We start from the raw sequence: 24,645 nt of genomic DNA, 5'->3' as shown, positions 1-24,645 counted from the left end.
GTACGATAAGTTTTCTTTTGTGCAATAAAGTTTAAATATATAAATAAAATCTATCGGGTTTTACCAGCCCACGGTGTCCTTGTTTTTAAATAACTTCAGAGAAAAAGGGTTGAGAATTTCTGAGTCAAGTTATATCTAATGCCATAAATAATATAATTATTTATTGGGCAGGTTTCCTGGATGGTTTGTTTTTATAAATAAACATAAGCAAGCTTGAGCTAGATTAGACTATCTAGAAACTACATACGTACTTATTACTTATCTACTCTAATATGGGGTAAAATATTCCTAAAACTTTAATCAATTTTTTTCCACTACTAAAAAATAATAAATTTTTTTTAGGAATGGTCAATTTGAGCTCCTTCAAAAGATACCCCACTTGACCTAGTCACTTAGACGTTCAAATGCTTCGTCAGATATTTCAGTTCTTAATTCGGCGACCAACGCAAAGTCGGTCAGCAAATAAGTGTATACACAACGTATCAAAACAGAGGTATCGATCACTAGGACTATGTTTAGGTTTATAAGGTTAATTTGAGGTCCACGGTGTCAGACTGACAGCGGCGGCTGTGGAGAGGGTGTTGAAAAAAGATTAATAGTTTACGCCTGTCGAGATGTTCCCGGTATATCCGCTGGTCCTCCTGAAAGCATAAATTTATTAAATTTAGTACTTTTAAGCTTTTTTACGGATTATATAATAAAGTAGTCCGTCTAAGCCTAGAGTGCTCACTCCGTACATAGATAAAAACCCTTTTATAATAAGTTTTAAGCGATTTATATAATAAAATAACGTTAGCTTTTAAAGTATTAAGTTTTATACGAGTTTCTTTGTACTATGTCAGTGGCAAACAAAACGACCCGCCTGATGGTAAGCGGTCACCGTAGCTTATGAAAATCTGCAACTCCAGAGTGGTTAAGTACTGGACATACGCACGGGAGGAGACGCGCGGGCGGCGGACAGAGCGCGACGTCATCGCGGCAAGCCGCAAGCGGCGCGCGGCACACACTCGGCTTCACATACTCCACCGGCAACGGACGAATACCGTATTAGTTTTTTATAATTGTTTGGCCGGGATTTATTTGTAATTAAGGCTGAATAAACCAGCCTATTTTTATACAGTCCGCGTTATTATTTTTACGTCCAGTAGGACCCTAACAAGAGTTGTTACATACGCGTTGCCGACCTGAACACCCCGCACCCTCCTTGACCGAGTTTCAAACTTATTAATAACATATTTAACTATACATCTCTTATAACATATTATTTTCCTTGTCTTGACGACAGGTCTGGCCTAGTGGGTGACTCTCCCTATAAAGACGATGGTTCTGGGTTCGAATCCCGGTAAGGGCATATATTTTTGTGAGTCATGGAAGTTTTCTAGGTATTTAAGTATTTGTATATTATATATATCGTTGTCTGAGTACTCACAACACAAGCCTTCTTGAGCTTACTGTAGGGCTTAGTCAATTTGTGTAAGAATATCGAATATTTATTTATTTATTATAAACAAGGCGGCTCTATGCCTCCCTTTCGACCTGTTGCATGCGCCACTGCTCACCCCACCCCGCCGCCTTAATTAGGCGCCGCGATACGCCCACGAGCGGAGCGGGAGCGTGAGCGCAGGCGAGAGCGAGTTACGCTACGCTACTGATGTGAAAATTACGGAACGTTCTCAAAAGTTGAAAAGTTCTCTGAAATTTCAGGAAAATTTCACAGCAATCAGGCATTTTTTCTTAAATAGAAACTTTTGAAACCTATACAAAAAAAGTTTTCAAAATGTTTCCAAGTGGAAATTCGCAATTTTGTAAGTTTTTCATTGCGTTACAGGTGTCCATAGGCGGCGGTAATCGCTTACTATCGGGTGATCCGTCAGCTCGTTTACCTACTATGTCATAAAAAAAACGTATACAACCATTATTCGTTTGCTTTATCCTATTCACTTTGGATCATGTTTTTTTCTAGCTTCTATACCTTTGTCGTTTGTCATCGTCACGAATCACCTGATTTCTTTTCATATCATATCATCTCTCACTCTCATACAGTCGGTCGGTCGGTACAATCCGTCCACCTTTCCTTGGTTTTTTCTCTCCTCACATATCCATTCACTTTTACATGACTTTAAACCCTTTAATTTTATTATTAATTAATCTAAATGCGTAAACCCTAATTTCGAATCGCTACTCTCATGAATATGACCGCACCCTTACCAATACTCATCCAGCCGTGTCGCGCCCCGCGCGCAGTGTAGCTCCGCCCTTGCACAGCAGCTGACAGACATACATGTGAGTAAGATTTTCACTTAATATTATTTACTTTACCGCGATTTAGTTAATCGTTTATCGAGGTACTTAAGCATTAAAATTACCTCCGACGTTTCGTTGACGGCACAGCCCCGTGGTCTTGGAGATTTAATATTAACGGAAATAGAAATACCTACGAAAAAAAGTCGATGTGGATGCTCCAGACCTGGTTTGTACCGAGCCAACCAGGTCTTCATCGCGTTCCTGACGACGGAGCAAATGTTGGGGATCCTTTCACTTGATCGCTCCATCTAGTTGGAGACCTTCCCTGGCCTCTTTTGCCCGCTGTGTTTCCAATAATGATCAAATTTTCAAGGCTTTCATCTCCCCTTCTAATTATGTGGCCGAATTAGGACAATATGCGCTGCTGATAGACTGTGAATAGGCGTGTTCGGACATGAAGCTGTGAAAGGATCGAACATTGGTGCGCATGGCGGTCCAGGGTATCCTTAACATACGTCTCCAGCACCACATCTCGAATGCATCCTTTACCTTTCTCGTCGTACCGTCCATGTTTCCACGCCATACAGAAATATGGGGAATATTAGAGCGCGTTCTAGCCGAGTCGTGGTGGTGATGGTTATGCTCTTCTTCTAGATGACATTCATTCGGGTCATCGCGTCCTTAGCCATACGAATACTGTACGAATAGGACTCCATCTCCGGTACGCAGTTGCCATCATCGTGCGCCCCAATAAACATAGTCCACGATATCAACCACTGGGACGATGTTAATTATTCTGAGCATATTTTTGGCACGGTCTACTACCATTAGCTTCGTCTTTCTCCTCAAAATTCAAAGTTCACAAATTTATTCTGCAAGTAGGCCTCAAGGGCTCTTTTACAAGTCAATACAACATTTATAGTAACATATAGTGCAGGGGTCACCAATTAGTTTCGCTCGGGGTCTGTTTTAAGTAATGAAATGACCATCGCGGTCCGCACAACATTTTATAGAAAAAATATTTATTAAACAAATGTAATTAAAGAAATAACAAAGGTATTTTTTACATATCAATAAGAAAAATGACATATTTTGTTGCGGACTATCTGTCTGAAGTTTGGAGTAAAATTGGTGCAAGCTATTGACATTAAATCCTGGAGATGTTCGTCAGTAAGTCGTGATCGAAATTTATTCTTAATGAAGTTCATCTTCGAAAATGCTGCTTCACAAATATATGTTGACCCAAACAAAGTAAGAAGTTTCAAAGCTAATTTTTGTAGTTCTGGATATTGAATGCCACACACAAATTTTATCCAGAAGTCTTCACTGGAAACTTCCGTATGTTTGTGTTTTAAAACTGTGTTTTCTTGGAAATCTATCATTTCTATTTGCAGAGGAGCTTTATCACTCCCGAAAACAATTGCAGCTTCGTTGCTCCATTCACCATCAGGATGCAGAGAGTAAATGCTGCTAAGAATTTCTACAACATTCTCAATTTTTTTAAAGTCTGCGAACCTGTTTTTAAATTCCGATTTAAGATCCGTAATGAACGTTTTGTATTGGCCGACGTCAATCTCGTTGTCACTGCTGATTAATTTATTTAAATTGGGGAAGTGTAAGCATTCATTACCAAGATCATTCATAAAAAGATCGAGTTTTCGCGAAAAACTTTTTACATCTGACATGAGCTCCCATACAAGCTTTCCTTTGCCTTGAAGTTTAAGGTTCAGGTCATTGATATGTTTAAAAATATCCGTCATGAAAGCAATGGCAGCTACATTTTCTTTTTCGTTTAGGAAACTTAAGTAGGCGTTTGCTGAAATCTAATTACTGTTGAAAATAAATGTCTTCAAGTGTTCTAAAATGCTGAAGAATCTTTCTAAAACGCAGCCTTTGCTTAACCATCTCACATTATTATGCAACAGTAGATCGGATACATTTTTATTTCAAATTACGTACTCTGTAGTGCAAAAGTTGCTGTGTTCTCGCGGTCCGCACAAAATGGGTCGGCGGTCCGGATGCGGACCGCGGTCCGCCATTTGGCGACCCCTGATATAGTGACATGAAAAATACATAACAACATTTATAAATACAACAGCGCAGTTTTTAACGCACCGCCTACAATCTTTTCTGCTTTGCCCTAAGGTTGACTGGTAGAGAATGCCTCATGGCATTTAGTTCGCCTTTTGTACATTAAGTTTTTCTTATGTGCAATAAAGTTTTAAATAAATAAACAGCCAATACCTGGGTAAACATTACATTATAATAATCTTAAAATAAATAATTACTAAAATACATAGAGATGTGTAGTCTCTATGGTTAAAAATACATTAAATCTGGAGATGTAAAAGGTCCCCAATGTTAAATGTCCTGTTTACTGCGAGACCAATTCGATCGCTCTCCGTCTCGAATCTCTGAAACAGCTCTTGCATATCTTCCACCGACGCTAAAAGAACCGTGTCATCGGCATATCTGAGATTTGTTATCCGCTTCCCTCCAATCGGAAACCCCTTGTCCAAATTTTCCAGTACCTTCCGGATGATATACTCGCCATATATGTTGAAAAGGCCCGGGGATAGGATGCAGCCCCGCTGCACTCCCATTTTTGTTTTGAACACACTGGAACAGTCGGTGCCGATTTACAAAGGAGCGGTTCTCAACATATAGCTGTGGGATTGAGCCAGTTAAATGTTCCGCAGTTCCCATCTCGCGCAACACAGTCCATAACTTGTCCCACTGCACGCAGTCAAAGGCTTTTGTGTATCTATGAAACTGGGAAATTAAATTCTCTGCTCTTTGGGGTCAACCATTATTTACGTCACACGTTTAGGGGTGGGAGGGGGCCAAGAAAATGAGACAGGTTGTGACATGGGGGGGGGGGGGGGTCACAAACTTTGGCACATCACTTAAATTTCATCAGTAACCGATTTTTTTTTTATTTGTTTTACAGTTAAATAACGAGGTTTTGGAAGTATAATGGTTTTTATTCGTATATTTTATTTCCCAAATGGATTTCGTGTTATAAAAATTCTAATATTTATTTTATCAAAAATATTTTTTTATTTAAATAATGACACCATTTGAATCACTGATTTCGTTGAAAACAAAATTGAAAAATATGTGACGTCACACCAGGGGGGAAGGGGTTTACCAAATGTGACAAAGTGTGACATGGAGGGGGAAGGGGTAAAAAAACCTAGAAATTCGTGTAACGTAATAAATTTTTTAATGACCCCTATTCAATACCCAATACATTTATTGCACATAATGGTTACAGAGGTGCTGTATAAATAGAATTATAGATCACATTATGTACCGTGATGGGCCTAACAAAAATAAGGAGAAAAGCACTCATAATATAGTAATTCAATGATAAAATACATCTATATTTCAATTGATACATCAGTTAATTTCTTCTAAATATTCATTTGTTGTTGTTGTTGTCCTAAAGCACCCCAGAGGTGCAAAGGGCCTTCACAAGCTCGCGCCACTCCTTCCTATCTTCAGCTCGTCCTCTGGCCTCGCTCCAGCTCAACCCGACCGCTCGTAACTCTCTTAGGACGGACCGTTGCCAAGAGTGTACAGGACGCCCGGAGCCACGGCTTCCGTCCGGCGGTTTACACGCGAAAGCTATGGTAGCATTTGTCATGATTTATTTATGTTTACATTTAAGATAGCAGTTAAATAATAATTATACCGTGACAAAATTATTATGTTACCCCGATTAATACAGGGGTAGTTGGAAAAATAACATTATACTGAACACGATTTAACATTATGTCAAAACACGGTAGTTTTAGCAGGTGGTGGGGACACGGTAAATGTTGGACAGGCTCGTTCACTTGGGTTGAGGCTGTCAAAGAGGAAGCATCGTAATGAACTGGTTAGGTCAGAGTACCTGCAAGTATTCCGATTGCTGTAGTAGTAATAGTTAAGGGTAACCATGCAATAAGAAGCACCATAAATTATTCGTTTAAAGAAATTCTTGTAAATATTCATTTAAAGAATAAAAACATTTCGTGATCAGTAATTGTTTTAGCTTGCGCGGAAACCCAATGCTGTTTCTGTTGTGTCTGCTTTTCAATGACTTGGCGGATGTTAAGAAGCTGCTCCGTTGTGCGTTTTCCTCCCACGAAGCCAGCTGGTTCCTGTGGTATCTGGCTCCTGAGGAAATGGTTGAGCCGTTACCCAATTACCTATATGCTGGTCAGGTCGAGAAGGCCAACCTACAGTTTAATTTATTGCCTCTGTTACAGGGCCCACCCGTACTACACTATCGACAGCATTGCTCTTTTGTTTTTCTAGGCGTTTAATTACTTTAATTACCTAATTGTTACATACCATAGAAAATTCATTTGAATAGAAAGTAAAATAAAAATATCGAAAACAGATGGCGCTGTACTGTGCCGTCAAACGTCAACTTTTGACAATCATAGTTACCGCTAAATGTCTGGAACTCTAACGGAATTGTCTCAGATTTTACGTGGATTTTACGCAGCTTACTCTATGGAAGGTAGAGTTAAGAAATGCAATCTCCATAGGCAGAACTGTTGCAAAAGTGTCCAGCTGTCAGCTATAAATAATAGTTCCAAAACTCTGCAGAGTAGCGCTAGAGTAGCTAAGAACCCAGGCCTTATTAACGGAGTGAAGTGCGCTGTTTATGTTTGTTTTTTTAGGGTTCCGTAGTCAACAAGAAACCCTTATAGTTTCGCCATGTCCGTCTGTCTGGAGGCTTTGCTCCGTGGTCGTTAGTGCTAGAAAGCTGAAATTTGGCATGGATATATAAATGAATCTGTCAGTCGTCCTCGACTGACAGACGGCCGATGGACCCTAAGAGTGACATCGTGGAAAGGCCCACGTGGGAAACGCGGTAACGGAAGACCGCGAACAAGATGGGCGGACGAGATAAATAAAATAGCTGGTCCAAACTGGATGCAAATAGCCCAGAACAGAGCGAAATGGGCATCTTTGGAGGAGGCCTTCACCTGCGGAGGGGTTCTTGCACTTTAAATACTATTAGTCTAAAAAAAAAAAGAAAAGTTTGTGTTATTCATAAATCTAGATTTAATGTTTTTTTAGCTATGGCAAAATGTATAGTCTTAGTTTGCAGGAAATAAAAGGCTTTTTTATTTTATTTTATTTTATTTATATAAATGAATAAAGCCGACAAAGTCATACAATAAAATCTAGAATTATATATATTTTTAAGGTACCTCCCCCTACACGTAAAGGGGGGGGGTTGATTTTTTTTTTGCTTCAACCCTACAGTGTGGGGTATCGTTGGAAAGGCCTTTCAAAACTAATATGGGGTCCTTGAAAAACATTTTTTGATAAAGTGAAAATATTCGGAGATAAACGCTCCCAAAGGAAAAAAATGTCCCCCCCCCCATCTAACTTTTGAACCATAGGTCAAAAAAATATGAAAAAATCGTGGAAGTATATAGCTTAAGAAATACATTAAATAAAAACTTTATCGGACATGATCAGTTTAGCTGTTTTAGAGTTATCGCAAAAAGTTTCCCCTTCATAGTAAAAAGATGTCATTGTATCAATTCCTGCAATTTGCTTTCATAATTTTTTTCACGATTAAATGCTTTCCCGTTTAAGATGCGTACGCATCTCGTGATTCCGTCAGCCCCGTATGTTTAATATGATTCCGCACGTATATGCCATTTTACAATGTTTTCCAAGATTAATATGCTCTCCCGTTAGATGCGTGTTCGATGAGATCCTTTCGAATTTTTAACTACTTATACTTTATTATATTTAACTATTTTACTGTGGGACTTAGTCAATTTGTGTAAGAATGTCCCTATAATAGGTATTTATTATTAATTTATAAGAATTTTTTAATTAATATGTTAACGGCACGACGGCACCAATCATGGGACATTTAACAGAAAATTTGGAGTCTTTTTGATATTTCCCCGACACCTGCAAAATTTCTACCGATTTATGCGTTATATACGTTGAATGTCCTATTAATCCTTTATTAGGGTTCCGTAGCCAAATGGCAAAAAACGGAACCCTTATAGATTCGTCATGTCCGTCTATCTGTCCGATTATGTCACAGCCACTTTTTTCCGAAACTATAAGAGCTATACTGTTCAAACTTGGCAGTAGATGTATTCTATGAATCGCATTAAGATTTTTACACAAAAATAGAAAAAAAAACAATAAATTTTGGGGGTTCCCCATACTTAGAACTGAAACTTAAAAAATATTTTTTCATCAAACCCATACGTGTGGGGTATCTATGGATAGGTCTTCAAAAATGATATTGAGGTTTCTAATATCATTTTTTTCTAAACCGAATAGTTTGCACGAGAGACACTTCCAAAGTGAAAAAAATGTGTGTCCCCCCCCACCCCTGTAACTTCTAAATTAACAGAATGAAAAATCTAAAAAAAATATATAATATACATTACCATGCAAACTTCCACCGAAAATTGGTTTGAACGAGATCTAGTAAGTAGTTTTTTTAAAACGTCATAAATGGTACGGAACCCTTCATGGGCGAGTCCGACTCGCACTTGGCCGCTTTGTTTTCTATGTATTTAATTAAAGGGACTGCAATTGGTTTTAAAATTATTAACAAATGAAAACTATGGTGTTTTGCTCCAGTCATGAGATGTGAGCCATTATTTTCAAATTTTTTTTTTTATACTACGTCGGTGGCAAACAAGCATACGGCCTGCCTGATGGTAAGCAGTATCCGTAGCCTATGTACGCCTGCAACTCCAGAGGAGTTATATGCGCGTTGCCCCCCTCCCACCCTCGTTGAGCTCTGGCAACCTTACTCACCGGCAGGAACACAACACTATGAGTAGGGTCTAGTGTTATTTGGCTGCGGTTTTCTGTAAGGTGGAGGTACTTCCCCAGTTGGGCTCTGCTCTAGATCTGAAATGACATCCGCTGTGCTGTGCCCTACCACACAAAGCGAGATGACATTCACAATGCCCATACCTCTCTTGTGGACGTAGTTTAAGGACATACCCGGGTTAGGGATTGCAATCCGGTCCGGCGGATCCGGTAATCCGGCCGGATCCGGCACTTTTCAGGAGCTACCGGATCCGGTAAAAGTCACCGGATCCGGACCGGATCCGGTAAAATAAATAAACGCCTAAATACAGCACGCGCTGTGCGTTTCAGATGAGGAAAAGGCAAATGATACGAGGTATGAAGTTGAACAGAACAAAAAACGAATGAAAAAGTTTAAATTTAGTAAGGTAAAAATATATTTATTATGACGATGACTGGGAACAGAAGAGGATTTCTTTTTCTTTCATGTTGGTGGCACGATACGACGATTACATAAATACTGTAATAGAAGGAAAAATTAAAGGATGGAGATGCCATGGAAGGCATTTGTAATTTATGCTAAAGAGGTTAATGTGCATGTGGCAGCCACAGATGCTGAGAAGTGGTGCATCTAGATTGCCTAGTTATATTTATTTTTTATATTAATTTTTTTGTACTTGTAGATATGTTATTATTATTTTATATGTCACTAACCTTAATTAATTTTAAGATTTGTTGTAAATACTAACAATTATGGATCTATTGTGGATTCGAAATAAATAAATAATTGAAATTAATGTCGTGTCATAATGTTGTGATAGGAGATTAAAAGGAAACAAATGAGCAGGATTAAATCGGCGGTACTCAACCGACTACAGTTGGGCTCATCAATATGTGTGAATGAAGAATATATGATAAAATTGATAATCTTTAGTTTTCTCCGATATATGTATCTATATGATAAAATATAGATTCTTTTCTATTCAAATTCAAGAGAGAATCTTTTGTCTTTACAATTTCATCCAATCTTATGCAATTTCCTTCATCTCCTGGTACATGCTACTCTACGTCTAGCCAATTCTTTATTTGATCTATGTAACTTTTCTTAGGGAGTCCCTTTCCGCGATGGTTTTCAATCCTACATTCTATTATTTTTCGCATGAGATAGTCGCGTCGTGTGTTGTTCCCTATAATTTGACCAATATATTTTTCTATAAATTAAAAAAGAGTACAATTTTTTTAAGTCATACAGATACTACTTTTTCGGACAAAAAAATTAGAGAAAGATAATACTAGAGCGCATTTAATAACATAATTGGTTAAAAGTAAAATATTTTCGTTAAAAGAAATAAATAATAGTAAGCGTAGGAGTTGAAAATAGAGTTCCGGTTACTCTGGTTATAATATTAGCGAAAAATCGTTGAGCATTAGACTTTTTGTTTGCCGCGATATCTATTGTCGAGTAGCAGTACTGAGAGTTCCGCTACTCAAACAAAGAATTCAATCAAAGAACAGTTACGAAAAGAAAACTTGTCCTTTCAAGGAGCTTCAATTCCCACCCCACATCCCATCATCAGGCTTTGGAAACTAATCAAATTTATAATTCTAAACGAAAATTTGAGCACTTTTGAATGGTTAAATATAATAAATTACCGATTTCAAATTTTGTTTTTCAAGTAATATTGACATTGTGACACTTTTTACTACCAAGTTCTATTTTATTGTTAAGAAGTTATTTATTAATTTCAAATTATAGATTTAGGAATACGTATTACGCAAAAAACTAGAAAAATATGTCATTTAATTAACTTTTATATCCCTATACCAAACCGGATCCGGTCCGGCCGGATCCGGCCGGACTACGGCCAAAATCCGGCCGGATCCGGCCGGATTGAAAACCAATCCGGTTTGCAATCCCTAACCCGGGTCCAACATATATCAATGAAAAATTAAACTTTTGCAGCTCTTTGGCTCTTGTTTATTGTAAAATGATGCCAGCGTCTAAAAACGGAAGGTAAACAGTTGTTTTACAGGATTTGTCTATACCATCCCATTACTGGTGCCAGTTCCATCATATGGGGGCGTTTACTCATTACTATCCTTCTTCTTCTTTCTGTTTCTAGTATGCAGCGCAACGACCGCTGGCCGTCGGACTACGATCCAGATCCGCGCTCGCGGCGCGGCTCGGCATCCTCTCGAGGCTCCAAGAAGAAGAAGTCACCCCCCGCTTCAGCTACCTCTACGCCGAAGAAGGTCACCAAGCCGCAGAACTTGGACTTTGTTGTTACTGGGAAACAGTTGTTAAAGAAGTATGTACCTATAATTGGGTCTGCTCGTACTTCGTACGCGTATTACGAGTAGCCGAATGTACTTAATGTGAGACATGAAGCTGAAATTCAGGCAGAGGTCCCGAACATGTCCTGAATATCTTTTGATACATAATAAAAATACTATTGCACATCTCATACGAGATAATAACACAGAGAATACAGCAACTCAAATACCTAGGTACTTAATAGAGGTATATAACATCTTTCTTATCTTACCTCTATCTATAACTCTGTATCTTTAGGTATTTAAATAAAAGTAAACAAACAATTTGTACATTTTCGGGTAGTTATAACATTTATTGGTTAACCAACCAAATACAAAACCGCCTGGATCTATCTCTGAACGAGCTGACTTTAACCTACATTATTTGATCATGTAATGTTTTCATCTACCCTCAACTGGCTTAAGGAGCCATTTGAGGGTAGATTTTGTTAACTCTTATTTAAATACCTAAAGTTACAGAGTATAGGTACGGTTGCTCTCTGCGGGGTTCAATTTGTCAACCGAAAACTAACGTCTCATATGGATATGACAGTTGGTCTACCTGGGTGCGTATGCAACATCCCAATCATTTTGGTATTATGTAGTACTAGAGAAGACCACTGGAAGAAAATGCTTCCACACCTCAATGAAGTACCGGCGCCTCTGGCTAGCTACACAGCTATGCTTATTCTATAGCTGAGTGACAGACGTCAAACGTCGAAAATGGCGGACACAATTTGTTCTCGATAGCCTGTCTAGTATATTTATGTCAGTGATCCCAATCGTTAACGCTCCGTAGCAAAAGAAACGCTACTGTCACTGTCGCACTAATATAGAAGAGTGATAGAGAGAGACTACGCTACGCTAAAGAGCGTTAACCTTTTGAACGCTTTCTCTCTCGCATCGAAATGTGACATACACGCCAACATCCCAACTAGTGAGAAACGGATTTAAACCTTATCTGTCAACAGTAAAATTGCTTCGACAGCGTCTGCCATGACCCCTTTAGTGGTCGTTGGCGTGGTAGGCACGATAGCACATGACTACTTTAGTGGCTCTTGGGTTCAAATAGGGTTAAGGGATTGGCCCATTGGCTAATCACCCTAGTCTCACTAGCTGTGATAGACTATTTCCAAATAAGAGCAATCATAAATGAACCGAATCACCTTTCCGTCTACTTACCTTTCAACTGCTATGATCAAAACATAATTATATATTATTGAAATTAAATAAATAACCCTTCTTCCTACTCTGACCAGAGGTGACCGCGCCAACTCCCTCCCAGGCTCATACCGCCGCCGCCCCTCCCTCGACACCCCGAAGACCAGGAAACCCCCCTCGCCGAAGAAGCTCACCGAGTCCCAGTCATCCAAGAGCCAGGAGACTTCGCTGGAAGATGATGTGTCACTGGAGCTCAGTCAGGTAAGATTAGAATTATCCCAATAGCGGCGAAAAATAGTCCCTATGAGTGCAAGACCTGAATATACGCTCGAAGCGGAGCGTTCAGCGGGGCGTGCAGCGTAGCGTCGGGCTCACAAGTGTTCAATTAAATATTACATTAAATTAAATATTATAGGACATTATTACACAAATTGACTAAGTCCCACAGTAAGCTCAATAAGGCTTGTGTTGAGGGTACTTAGACAACGATATATATAATATATAAATATTTATAAATACTTAAATACATAGAAAATACATACTTTGAGTCCTCTGCTTTAAGACTCGACTCAGTTTTTCACTCTTATAATTAAGACGAAACTCGAGTCCTTTTCGACTTATTAGAGTCCCGAGTCGTTTGTAGAGACTTGAGTCCTTTTCGGAGACTTGTAATTTTTTTACAAATAACTTCGAAATGCGTTGTCTTTATGTAAAATTCATGGATGTAGATAACATAAATCATACAATAGCGCCTATTTCCTTTACTGTAGTTTAGGTAAAACCTATAAAATTGTTGACTGTCTTTATTCGGAGACTCGAGTCCTTTTGATTTGCGCTTAAAAAAGACTCAATAAAGGACTCCGGGACTTTAAAGACTCAGAAGTTTTTTAAGCTCTGAGTCTCGTAAAAAAGAAACGAGTTCATCAATTTAGACTCAAAATAATTGTGTTCCTACCAACACTAGCACTAAGGCCGCTCCTATACGTTTGCATTTGATTAACATACACGCTGCACGCCCCGCTGCACGCCCAACTCGGACGTCTACTCAGGCCTTACACTACACTGAAAAAAATAGATAGCCGAACTGGTTTTGTAACTTTACTAAATAACTAAACTACGGTTATAAGAAAATAAACTTTGCATAAATTTACAAACTTATTTTGTAGTGTATACCCAGTACCTGAACACTGATAGCCAAACACGGTTTTGTAACATATAACACATACATAGTTCGCAAGTCCCAATTTTTGTGTAAACAGTAACCAAAATTTTGTTACAGTTATGCAAACATTTCTTTCAGTGTAGCTGGCAGTTCCTCTTAAAATCTTTATAGTCATAGTCATAGTCATAGTCATAGTCATAGTCATAGTCATAGTCATAGTTTAAAGCTATGCTGACTTGTGGCCTCAGTAACAATGCTTGGCAACCTGTTGTAGACCGTGGGGCCCATCACGTGTGTTAGCTTGGACGACATCACAAGTATACCGCCAGATGATGTCACAGTTACTACCCCAACAATATTTGAGCTTATCATCTCATATATTTAATATTTGTATTACTATTAATAATAACATTACATATCAAAATCAGAGGGTTCTTGAAAAAGCGCAGCTGCCCAGTCTTGCCGCTCTTCTCAAACAGAGACGCTTGCGGTGGCTGGGGCATGTGCACCGGATGGAATCCTCTAGAATACCTCGACGTGTCTTGCTTGGTGCAGTTGCGTATGCTAAAAGGAACGTTGGAAGACCGATGCTGCGCTTTAAAGACTGTGTTAAGCGTGACATGTCAGCATTTGTAATCGACCACCATGCCTGGGAAACTTTAGCTGCAGACCGTGATGGATGGCGCAAGCGTGTTGTGGAGGGGAGAAAGCTATGCGACCAAGCCTGGTTTACTACGTTAGATAGCAGAAGGTGTCGCAGAAAGCAAATCGGGACTGGAACCTCAGGTGGCATGAGCTTTCTCTGCCAAAAATGTGGGAGGTCGTGCCGCTCACGCATCGGCCTCCACAGTCACCAAACCCATTGTCTAAACAGCAATGCTTAAATCGTCTGCAATAGACGCAAAGGCCTGTGACATATCAGTCAAATGTTAAAGTTAAATTAGATAAATTAAGTTACCTAGTTTTAAAAACCAACTAGGTATAAAATTAAAACTAAACTAGCCATAAAATAAAACTACTTAAAAATTAAACTAATATTATAATAGTAATTAAAAATTAAAACTAAGAACGTATTGATAATTGACAACATTTCAGCTTTAACGATTTAATGAATTATAATTTTATTTTAATTTTAATTATTCTTTTGACGACCCTGGGTAGTGACCTAGTGACCCTGCCTATGAAGCTGATGGTCCCGGGTTCAAATCCTGGTAAGGGCATTTATTCGTGTGATGAGCATGGATATTTGTTCCTAAATCATGGGTGTTTTCTATGTATTTAAGTATTTATAAATATTTATATATTATATATATCGTTGTCTAAGTACCCTCAGTATACTATATGCCCTTGCAACCGATAATTAAGTCAGAAAAAGGGCATTATTCCATAAAAGATAGGTAGGTGTACAGTCACGTCTGAAAACATCGACACGATCGAAGTTCCAAAAATATGTATACACGACTTTATGGCCCATATATTAAGTTAGTGTATACATATTTTTGACACTTTGTCCGTATCGATATTTTCAGACGTGACCGTGTACCATCAGCCATAAAAGTGCATGGCGACTTTATCAATGTATTCATTCATAATTTCTCCATGCGATTTCGCAGCTCACAGTACATAGCATCCATCCACCTTCCATTTCACCTGTCGTTAATTTCACGTAGGTCTCTCTGGGGACCCCGAGGACCCAGAAACCTTCTCCGAAGACATTGTCCAACGAGTCCCGGTCTTCTAAACGTGACACGTCGATGGAGGACATGACCTTGGAACTCAGCCAGGTACCTATAGATGCAATCTTAGAGTCCATCTAAGCTTACTTTGCAGTGCACTCAAGTAAACAGAGCAAAGTGAGGGAAGGCCATTATAGACATTTGACATAAATTATGACATTGCCACATTTTTACGAGTTTACGAGTCAACAAAAATAAATCTTAATTTAGGTAAACAAAGCAAAAGTATATATAGCCAAGACATGAGGCCCTGGTACTTGCTCTTTGCTAAATTAAATTTTTGGACAGGGTTTTTCTCGATTTTGGCCACCGTAGCCTACGGAGACTAACAAGCAACCCTAAGCGGTCTTCGTAGTCTATGGGTGTTGCTATATTACGGGTGTCACATGCGTGTTTCTGACTTATGAAGTAGTTGTTGGTAGCCATTAATCGCAGTAACGTTATAGCGATTAAAAGCACAAGTGCTGTTATGAGGAATAGACAATATAGACTTTTCTTGAAACCTTTTATGTATGTTCTTATATTCGTGTCAATGTCAATGAATGCATAAATGACAGATAACAGTAGAGGAGCAGGCTGACGCAACTAGGAACAAAATAAGTTTTGTATGGAACTTGTTTCGCAAATCTTTGCCAACGAAGAAAAATAAAACATCAGTGCTATTTATTCTGTCAAGTTTACATCAAGTCAACTGTCAGCCTAATTGTTTTGTTTGTTATGAAGGCTTCAATGTTTTGTTCGGGTATTTCGTGCAATTTCTTTATTATTTAGTGAAAATATCGAAAATAGTGAACCGTGATCAGAGTAAAGAACGAGTTTGTTACAATGCCACCGAGAAAACGGTTTACTAAGTGTGAAATATGTGGCAAGCGAGCCACTCGAGAAAATCACGAGAAAAGGGATTTTATGACGAAATTTCCCTTGGATAAAGACCGGTACGTATTGCTTTAGATACTTTTGACCTTATTTTGGTGCAGCAGGCTTTAAACACATCGAAAATTTGATATTTTATATTATTTTTAGTTGTGAACTAGGGATGTACTAAAACTATCGATAATTGTATGTTTATTTGTATATCAGTGTAAGTAATAAAATAAAATATGTGAAATTTCCTGAGAACTTGCATGCAATGTGACACAAAATTAATTCGTCGAAGATTTTGAGTGGAAAATTATCTATCATCTATGCATTAATGGTCATTATTTAACATATATGATTTGATTTATAGATGCATATTAGCGCTAAATAATCAGTTGATCATCTCATTAGCAAACACTTGGAATATAAACTGTACATAACCAAGGCTGTATGTTTTCAGATGCAGGCAGTGGGTTAAATTTGTTGGGAACGTTGACCTGATACATCTTCCCATAGAAAAGTTACATTTATTGAAACATGTATCTGCAGATCATTTAAAAAATAGTGCTTTTAATAAAAAAAAATTAAGAAAAAAAATAGTGAAGGATTTTATAATTACAATCTGAGTGTAACGAGGTATTCTAAATAGAATCGTAGCGTAGTGAGGGATTCAAGTGTTAACGCCTATGGGTGGTATTCCACCTATGCAATTTCTTTGTCCAATGTGTATTGCGTCTCACATTTTGATTAATGACAGAGTAAGACGCAATGACATTGGACCAAGAAATTGGATAGGTGGAATACCACCCTAAGGTGGAAATATTTTTGCTACCACGTGATAAATTTACATACTGCTTTTCACATCACCTGTGAGGAAATTATTATGGTACAAATGAATCAATAAATTTAATCAATGGTAATTAAATAATTTAACCTAAGAAGTATGCAAAAAGAGGAAAAAAGTGATCCCTCCTAGTAGGGAAAAAGTGCTACTTTGATCCTTCCTAGTGGTGAATAACAACAAGGTGTTCTAAAAAAAATCGAGTCCACATTAAGCCCGACCACGTATTAGTCCACTCATAGAACTATTCACTATATAACATACAACTTAAATGTGGACTCGATCCTAACTTGATTTCGAGTACAAAATTTGTAGACAAGAGTCTATATTTCAACCCTCCCCATTTTATCGATATCGATAAGAAACGCAAGCGTGTAGCGTACTACACTATTTAAATTGCTTATGTTGGTACTATGATTCTTTGACAGTTCTTTGTCGTACATTTTGGTAATGATTTGCGAAACAAAGGGATTCCACTCACTAGTATGGAAGTCCCGTCTCTTAAAACGTAGTGATTATATGCTCTTTGTAGAGGAGTAGGAATATATATGGAAGGTAGAGGCAAGGCACAGAATCTCCATATACCAAAAAGTGTCCGACGATAAACCATAAAAAGGTGGCGCTACAATACGTAGAACACTTGAGAAAAAAATCTAATAATAGACAGCGCACTTCACTCCGTCAATAACGCCTAGGTTCTTAGCTACTCTAGCGCTACTCTGGAGAGATTTGGAACTATTATTTATAGCTGACAGCTGGACACTTTTGCAACAGTTCTGCCTAAGGAGATTCTGTTCCTGGAATATAGTATAAAGTTTAAAATCATTGTGGAAAAAACGTTCCCTTATAGAAAAAACGTAGCGCTATTTCAGATCACAATCCGGCTGCAGAAATTTTAATTAACAATTTTGAGGCCCTTTGCGCAATTTTGATGTTAGGTCGGAATCATCTGGGGGCATAACTTATTTTTGTAAAAACAAAAATATCCGCCATATATATATTAAGCGATTTGTTTGATATCCGCCATCCCGAGCATGCACACCCGAATGAGTGAGAGCCTGCTCAGCAGTCAGTGAGGGTCAAAGAAGGACCTGAACCTACGTTAATACTCTGAATTAAAGTGTAAGTTGAAGAAAGTTTCCAAAAATGTTTCCGAAACAGGAACATTTTACAAGTAACAAAGGAATCTTTTATTTTGGAAATGGAATATTTAGATTCGTATACAAAACTATAGGTAATAAAAACAAAACGAATTCTACGCGGACGGAGTTGCATGAAAAGTGAAAAGCCTAATCTTTTGATAAATTCCCATTTCTGGTTTCCAGGTATCAGATTTCGAAGACACGAACTCGAAATATGGCGTAAAGAAATTCAGCGCATTGGCTACATCCACCCCAAAAAAGAGAGCGTCTCTTCCGCAACCCTGCAAGCGGGACAAGGATAGAGGGCAAAGTGGGCAGAGTGGGCAGAAGACTGGGAGGAGCGTCAGCGTCTTTAGACCGCCTAGCGTTAGTTACAGGTGAGATAACAACATGTGGGACCCGAGTGGGAATACAGTGGGCAAAGTGGGAAGAATACTAGGATATGCGTTAGAATGCTTAGATCACCTAGCGTTAGTTAAAGGTAAGAACCCAGCAAGTGGACAAAAGTGGGCAGAAGACTGGAAGAAGCGTCAGCGTGTCTAGACCGGCAAGTATCATTCACAGGTGAGAGAAAAGCACGTTGGACAAGAGTGGGCAAAGTGGGCAGAAGACTGGAAGAAGCGTCAGCGTGTCTAGACCGGCAAGTATCATTCACAGGCCAGAGAAAAGCACGTGGGACAAGAGTGGGCAGAAGACTGGAAGAAGCGTCAGCGTGTCTAGACCGTCAAGTATAATTCACAGGTGAGATAAAAGCACGTGGGACAAGAGTGGGCAGAGTGGGCAGAAGACTGGAAGAAGCGTCAGCGAGTCTAGACCGGCAAGTGTCATTCACAGGCCAGCGAAAAGCACGTGGGACAAGAGTGGGCAGAGTTGGCAGAAGACTACAAGAAGTGTCCGCGTGTCTAGACCGGCAAGTGTCATTCACAGGCCAGAGAAAAGCACGTGGGACAAGAGTGGGCAGAAGACTGGACGAAGCGTTAACGTGCGTAGACGAACTAGTATCAGAAGGCCTACCGCGAACCACGTTCGACGTGTTGCCTCCCTGTCACGCTTACGTACGAATTTACAAGTGCGACAGAGAGGCAACACGTTTCCTCGTTTCCTCATGACTGAGATTCGCCACCACATGAGATCGTATAGTATAGTATCAGTTACAGGACGGCCATATTGAGAAAAATATATAAATAGGAAACCCTGATAACAAACCAAGATTTGAATTGCCCGGAATATTCAATGCATTTACTTATATAATGAACTCTTACGAGTATGTTATGATTCCATATGTCCACAGGCATGGGCCGTCCACAGAGCCGGACTACTCTTCAGTGTCTCCCGAGTACTCCCAGTCCTCGGTGGAGACCTCCCCCGCTCAGACCAAGATGGAATGCAGTCAGGACTTGTCCAGGTAACCCTTATCCGATGGCATAAAACTACGCTAGTTAGATATCGAATTCAGTTAGCGGGGAAGTAGCTTTTTATGATAATAGTAGACTACAATTTTGACTTATACTCAATCTTTTACTAATATCGAGTTCAGTTCGAGGCGATCTACTTGTTATCTTTCTCATCCTGCCCTTATCCCGCGGTACGTGGGGTCGGCACAACATGTTTTTCTCTTCCATTTTCCTTTATCTTTCATCACCTCAGCACTCACTCCTATCTTTCTCATATCCTCTTTCACACAATCAATCCATCGTTTTTTGGATCTACCATCCGCTCTGCGTCCATCAATATTATTTTGCTTGTATATGCCATTAGATGCCCATGCCACGTTAAAAACCTACTACTCCTTATCTTCTCCGTAGGCGATCTACTAGTTATATACTCATACCTAATAAACTGTTCGCTAACCCACTATACCTACTTTGTTTTATTTCTCAAAAGTTGCTGCGTAAGCACCTGGCTCGAGGACTCCGATGACACGAGAGTGGAGGAAACCCGGAGAGCGGACGGCGAGTGGAACACCTTCTGGGTCAATTACAATAACTCTATCGCCACGGTAAGGATTGGTCTTCTTATTCGTGTAAAGGTATCAAACTTTTTAAATTAAATTCTTGTCTGCCAATGCTTTGCCACTTCTAGCCCTCTGGGTGTAGCCCTCAGGAGATCTTCCTCAGTGCATATCGTTGAGCACAGGGAACATTCGATCATGTGCTTTGTTGTTTGGAGGACTCCACACTCGCAGAAAATATCACCTTGTCGGCCAATACCCCATCTCAGAAGATTATCTTTTGACCGACCAACACCCGTTCGAAGTCGGTTAAGGGCTTTCCATACTGCCCAGTTTTCCTTTCCCCCTGGAGGCAGGAGTTCCGCAGCTGGCATGCGTAACGACGTGTCGTTGAGTTGTGAGTTCCATGATTTTAGGCGAGCCTCCTGGGGAGTTTGGTGCTGCAGAGCTGAATTTGTAACGAAGCTCTTCCGGGACTTAAGCCTTGCAGTAACTGGTTTGTGGTTGTGCAGGGGGTGACGCAGGTCGCACAGTTGTTTTCCGCGCTCAACAGCCCCGGCTACGTCTCTGCGTATGTCCGGCGGTGCAATTCCACTCAGTTGGTATAGATGGTCACGTTTAGTAGGTTTTAGACAACCGGTTACTAGGCGGCAGGACTCGTTGAGGGCTATGTCAACCTGGGCAGCGTGTGAAGAATTTTTCCAGACTGGGGATGCATATTCTGCAGCGGAGAAGCTGAGAGCGAGAGCCGTTGTGCGTAAGGTATGTGGGGTTGCCCCCCATGTGGTACCGGTGATACGACGCAAGATGTTGTTCCTCGCCGCCACTTTCTGTTTGGTGTTGAGGCAGTGAGCTTTGTAGGTCAGTGACCGGTCCAGCGTCACCCCTAGGTATTTAGGGGCGGCAGTGTGTTCTAGCCGTCTGTCTTCCCAAACGATATTCAGCTGTCTGGTGGCCTTGCTGTTTCTTAGGTGGAAGGCACAAACCTGTGTTTTAGATGGGATCGGTTTAAGCTGATTTTCTTTATAATACAGTGACAAGCTCGCCAAACCTTCCACAAGACGATTCTCCACTGCCTCGAAGGATTTTTCTTGCGATGTGAGTGCAAGGTCATCGGCAAAGAGGAAATGTTGTAGGTTATCTAAGATCGGTTGGTCGTTCGTATAGGTATTGAAAAGTGCTGGTGCCAGTACGCTACCCTGGGGAAGACCATTTTTAAGGGACCTCCACCTACTTTTTTTCCCTTGGAACGATACATAGAACCTCCTGTTGGAGAGTAGTTCAGATATAACCTGCGTGAGTTTATAATCTTTTGTAATTTGATATAGTTTAGATACTAGTCTCCTGTGGTTTATTGTATCATATGCAGCCGTGAGGTCGACGAAGACTGCACCTGTCACCATTCCCCTCTCGAACCCATCCTCAATATACTGTGTCAGGTTGAGGACTTGCGAAGTACAGGATTTACCTGCCCTGAAACCTGCCTGCTGGTCTATGAACGCATCCTCCAGGGTTCTTGTCATGCGTTCAAGTATGAGGCGTTCAAAGAGTTTGAAAGTAAGGATTGGTCAATAACTTTTATAGCATGAATTTTAATCAGGGACCCGTCCACCCATTCTACCACTTAGTCTTAGTCGTTTATCGAATAGCCCCAACGATTAGCTTTCCTTTGATTGGCTTGCCCGTTCATTTGACTTAGTTCTAGGAAGGGGTTTCCCTTTTAGATATAACGTTAAACGAAAGGGTATCCCCTTCCTAGTTCAAAAATTATGACACCTGTGCTGTCAACGCGCTAGACAGACTTTCACTTTAAGCATAAATATGATTCTATTTTTACGACGAGAAAGTTGAAACTAGCATTAGAGTTATAATTTATAATCTATACCTTCAAGAGGTTAGCGCTTAGGAACGGGCATCAGCTTACCCGTATTATGAAGCGCTTAAAAAGAAAGGGTTTAAGGCAGCAACTGCTTTGGTATCCAAAGCCTTACGAAATCCTCTTCCAAAACCCTTGAAGGGGATACCGGACCGTGCCTGGTTTTAATATACTTAACAAAGTGTTGAACTTGTTCTATTTGGTATGTACTATCGTTGGGTAGCTTTACAGTACCTTTAACCTACCGCCAAAACTCCTAACTAATATAATTTTGTTTTAAGGTCCCAATGAAGAGTTACTACGACCAGTGCCCGACTCCGTATAGAACGGAGAATATCGACTTGGCAGATTTAGGTAACCATTCAAATTAATAATTGCTGTAGACCACTCTATATGAATGAATAAGAATCTTTATTGACAGTTCAGTTTAGTATGAAAAATTTAGTTCTAATGAAATTCCGCAACATGGCGCGTGATCATATATTACTGGTCAGGCTTTATCTGTAGTCTGTGTCTATAGTCGTCTAGTAGGTACCTTCCCACAACAAAATCCTACAGGATGACTCACGCTAGAACTGCCCGGGTCCGGGCCGGGGCGCCCGACTTTTCGTTTTCTATGATGGGTGATCGGTGATCACGTGATGCTTTATATAAATAAGTTGTTGGCAAAAATTTCATTTTTGGTACAAGCTTTTATCGCTAAAAACCCCAAACACAATTAGGTTGCGTTGTTTTATCACAGAGTTCCTATGGCTACCTCCTTCCTGTCTCTATCATCAGATTAGCTTGATGGTACCATAATGTAGCATTGTCACCCGACTTCCATATGTATGCAAATATTCAGCTTCATCGGAAACCGGGAAGTGGGTCAAATTCAACTTGCAAGATTTGTCCCATACATACTAACAGGGCAAGTTAAATAAAAGCTTGTAAAAGTTAAGTGTTGAACGCCTCGGCCCGCATTCGGGCTGTTCTATCGTGACGTGAGTCATTCTTTTAGTGGGTTTCACTGTATATTCCAGATTTCTCGGAAACCTCTCGTAAGCGATCCCCAGAAGACATGAAGAACATCAACAGCATCATCCGCAACGAGGGTCTCCACCTCACTCCTCGAGAGACACAGAACATCATCAAATGCGCTCATATCCTTGGGAACGTACTGAGTAAAGCCATAGAGAGGAGGTCCAGAGAAAAGGAAGAACCGGATAAAGTGCAAGAACTGCAGGCTGAAACTGAGGTAAAATACTCGTAAAATAAAATAAATACTCATATGATAGGAACACATTGTTAGGAAAGAGGACAAATTCCAATAAGGCCTAGTTTCCCCTCTGGGTTTAAGGCTCAGATGGACTGCCATCGCTTCCGTAAAAACTAGTACCTACGCCTATTATTGGGAGTAGATGCCAATGGCAGTGGCAGTAAGTATTATAATTCTCGCAGCCGTTTGAGAAACAAGGAATATCATCAAATGCGATCATAACCTGGGCAACGTACTTAATTAAGAAGAAGAAGAACCATAAAGAGGAGGTCCAGAGAAAAGGAAGAACCGTATAAAGTGCAAGAACTGCAGGTTAAAACTGAGGTAATTAAGGTAAACAAAACCAGATGAAACAATTATAGGAATACATCGTGAGGAAGCAGGACAAATCCCAATAAGGTTTAGTTTCCGTTCTGGGTTTGAAGATCAGATTGCAGTCGCTTTCGTAAAAACTAGTGTTTACTCTTCCTTTTTATGATAGAGGAAGCAAACGAGCAGACGGATAACCTGATGGTAAGCGATGAGCGCCGATCATGGATTACAACACCAGGGGGGTTGTAAGTGCGATATTGCTGAATTGGCGAACTTAGTTGTGGTAAATTTGCAGTGGCAAAGTGTGGATGTGCGTCTATAACTGTAATTTGTTGTTTAACGTGGCATTTCCTCACTCTGCAGCATGCCAAATTGGTGCAGAGTTAGCATCTGACTCAAACAAAATAAATGATACTTATCTCCCTGTTTCAGGCTGACACAGAAAAAGACCAAAAGAAAAAAACAATGACACTAGACCTAAAAGAGACAAATGTACCCGCCGAAGTTAAAGAGGAAAAGAGAAGCGAGACGGTAACCACACAAACGGATATTTCTCTACCGAACACGAAGAGCGCGCCGAGAATCTTTGAGAATATTCTCAGGCAGTTATCGAGAAGTTCCATTGACGAGGCGTCTTTGAGAAAGGCGAAGGAAAGTTTGGAAGTTGAGAAGAATAAAATAAATGAGAAGAAGGAAGAGACTGATAAAAAGGAAGAGAAAAGTGAGTCGAAGTAAATTTGATTTGTCTGTATGTGATTAATAAAGTTAGTTACCTAAGTCATCGTACTCTGAAAAGTGGAAGCGCTGGTGGCTTAGCGGTAAGAGCGTGCGACTTGCAATCCGGAGGTCGGTCGCGGGTTTAAACCCCGGCTCGTACCAATCAGTTTTTCGGAACTTATGTACGAAATATCATTTGATATTTACCAGTCGCTTTTCGGTGAAGGAAAACATCGTGAGGAAACCGGACTAATCCCAACAAGGCCCTAGTTT

The 24,645-nt window shown here is 39.9% G+C and overlaps 1 protein-coding gene across 2 annotated transcripts; it reads left to right on the top strand.

Annotated features, from left to right (window-relative positions):
* The first annotated feature begins 1,760 nt into the window (after positions 1 to 1,760).
* Positions 1,761 to 24,475, top strand: LOC133532631 (uncharacterized). Of its 2 annotated transcripts, XM_061871387.1 has the most exons (10): positions 1,761 to 2,283; positions 11,169 to 11,354; positions 12,618 to 12,780; positions 15,352 to 15,465; positions 18,442 to 18,635; positions 19,550 to 19,663; positions 20,143 to 20,257; positions 22,367 to 22,439; positions 23,108 to 23,322; positions 24,088 to 24,475. In XM_061871387.1, the coding sequence occupies exons 2-10, from the start codon at positions 11,170 to 11,172 to the stop codon at positions 24,388 to 24,390; spliced, it is 1,476 nt and encodes a 491-aa protein (XP_061727371.1). In that variant the 5' UTR covers positions 1,761 to 2,283; position 11,169; the 3' UTR covers positions 24,391 to 24,475. The 2 variants fall into 2 exon arrangements, with proteins under 2 accessions (XP_061727371.1, XP_061727372.1); XM_061871388.1 differs by lacking the exon at positions 1,761 to 2,283 and having other exon boundaries at positions 11,073 to 11,354.
* The last annotated feature ends 170 nt before the right edge of the window (positions 24,476 to 24,645 follow it).

This window comes from Cydia pomonella, chromosome 27, assembly GCF_033807575.1.
Source record: "Cydia pomonella isolate Wapato2018A chromosome 27, ilCydPomo1, whole genome shotgun sequence".
NCBI classification, from domain to species: Eukaryota; Metazoa; Arthropoda; class Insecta; order Lepidoptera; family Tortricidae; genus Cydia; species Cydia pomonella.
This window is presented reverse-complemented; position numbering and strand designations above follow the sequence as displayed.

Bases quoted from the DNA above. Each gene is read 5' to 3' on its own strand.
- LOC133532631 (XM_061871387.1), top strand. From the start codon at position 11,170: ATGCAGCGCAACGACCGCTGGCCGTCGGACTACGATCCAGATCCGCGC. The intron at 18,636-19,549 runs GTGAGATAACAA...ATATGTCCACAG, and splicing joins CCGCCTAGCGTTAGTTACAG to GCATGGGCCGTCCACAGAGC. The intron at 22,440-23,107 runs GTAACCATTCAA...TGTATATTCCAG, and splicing joins TATCGACTTGGCAGATTTAG to ATTTCTCGGAAACCTCTCGT.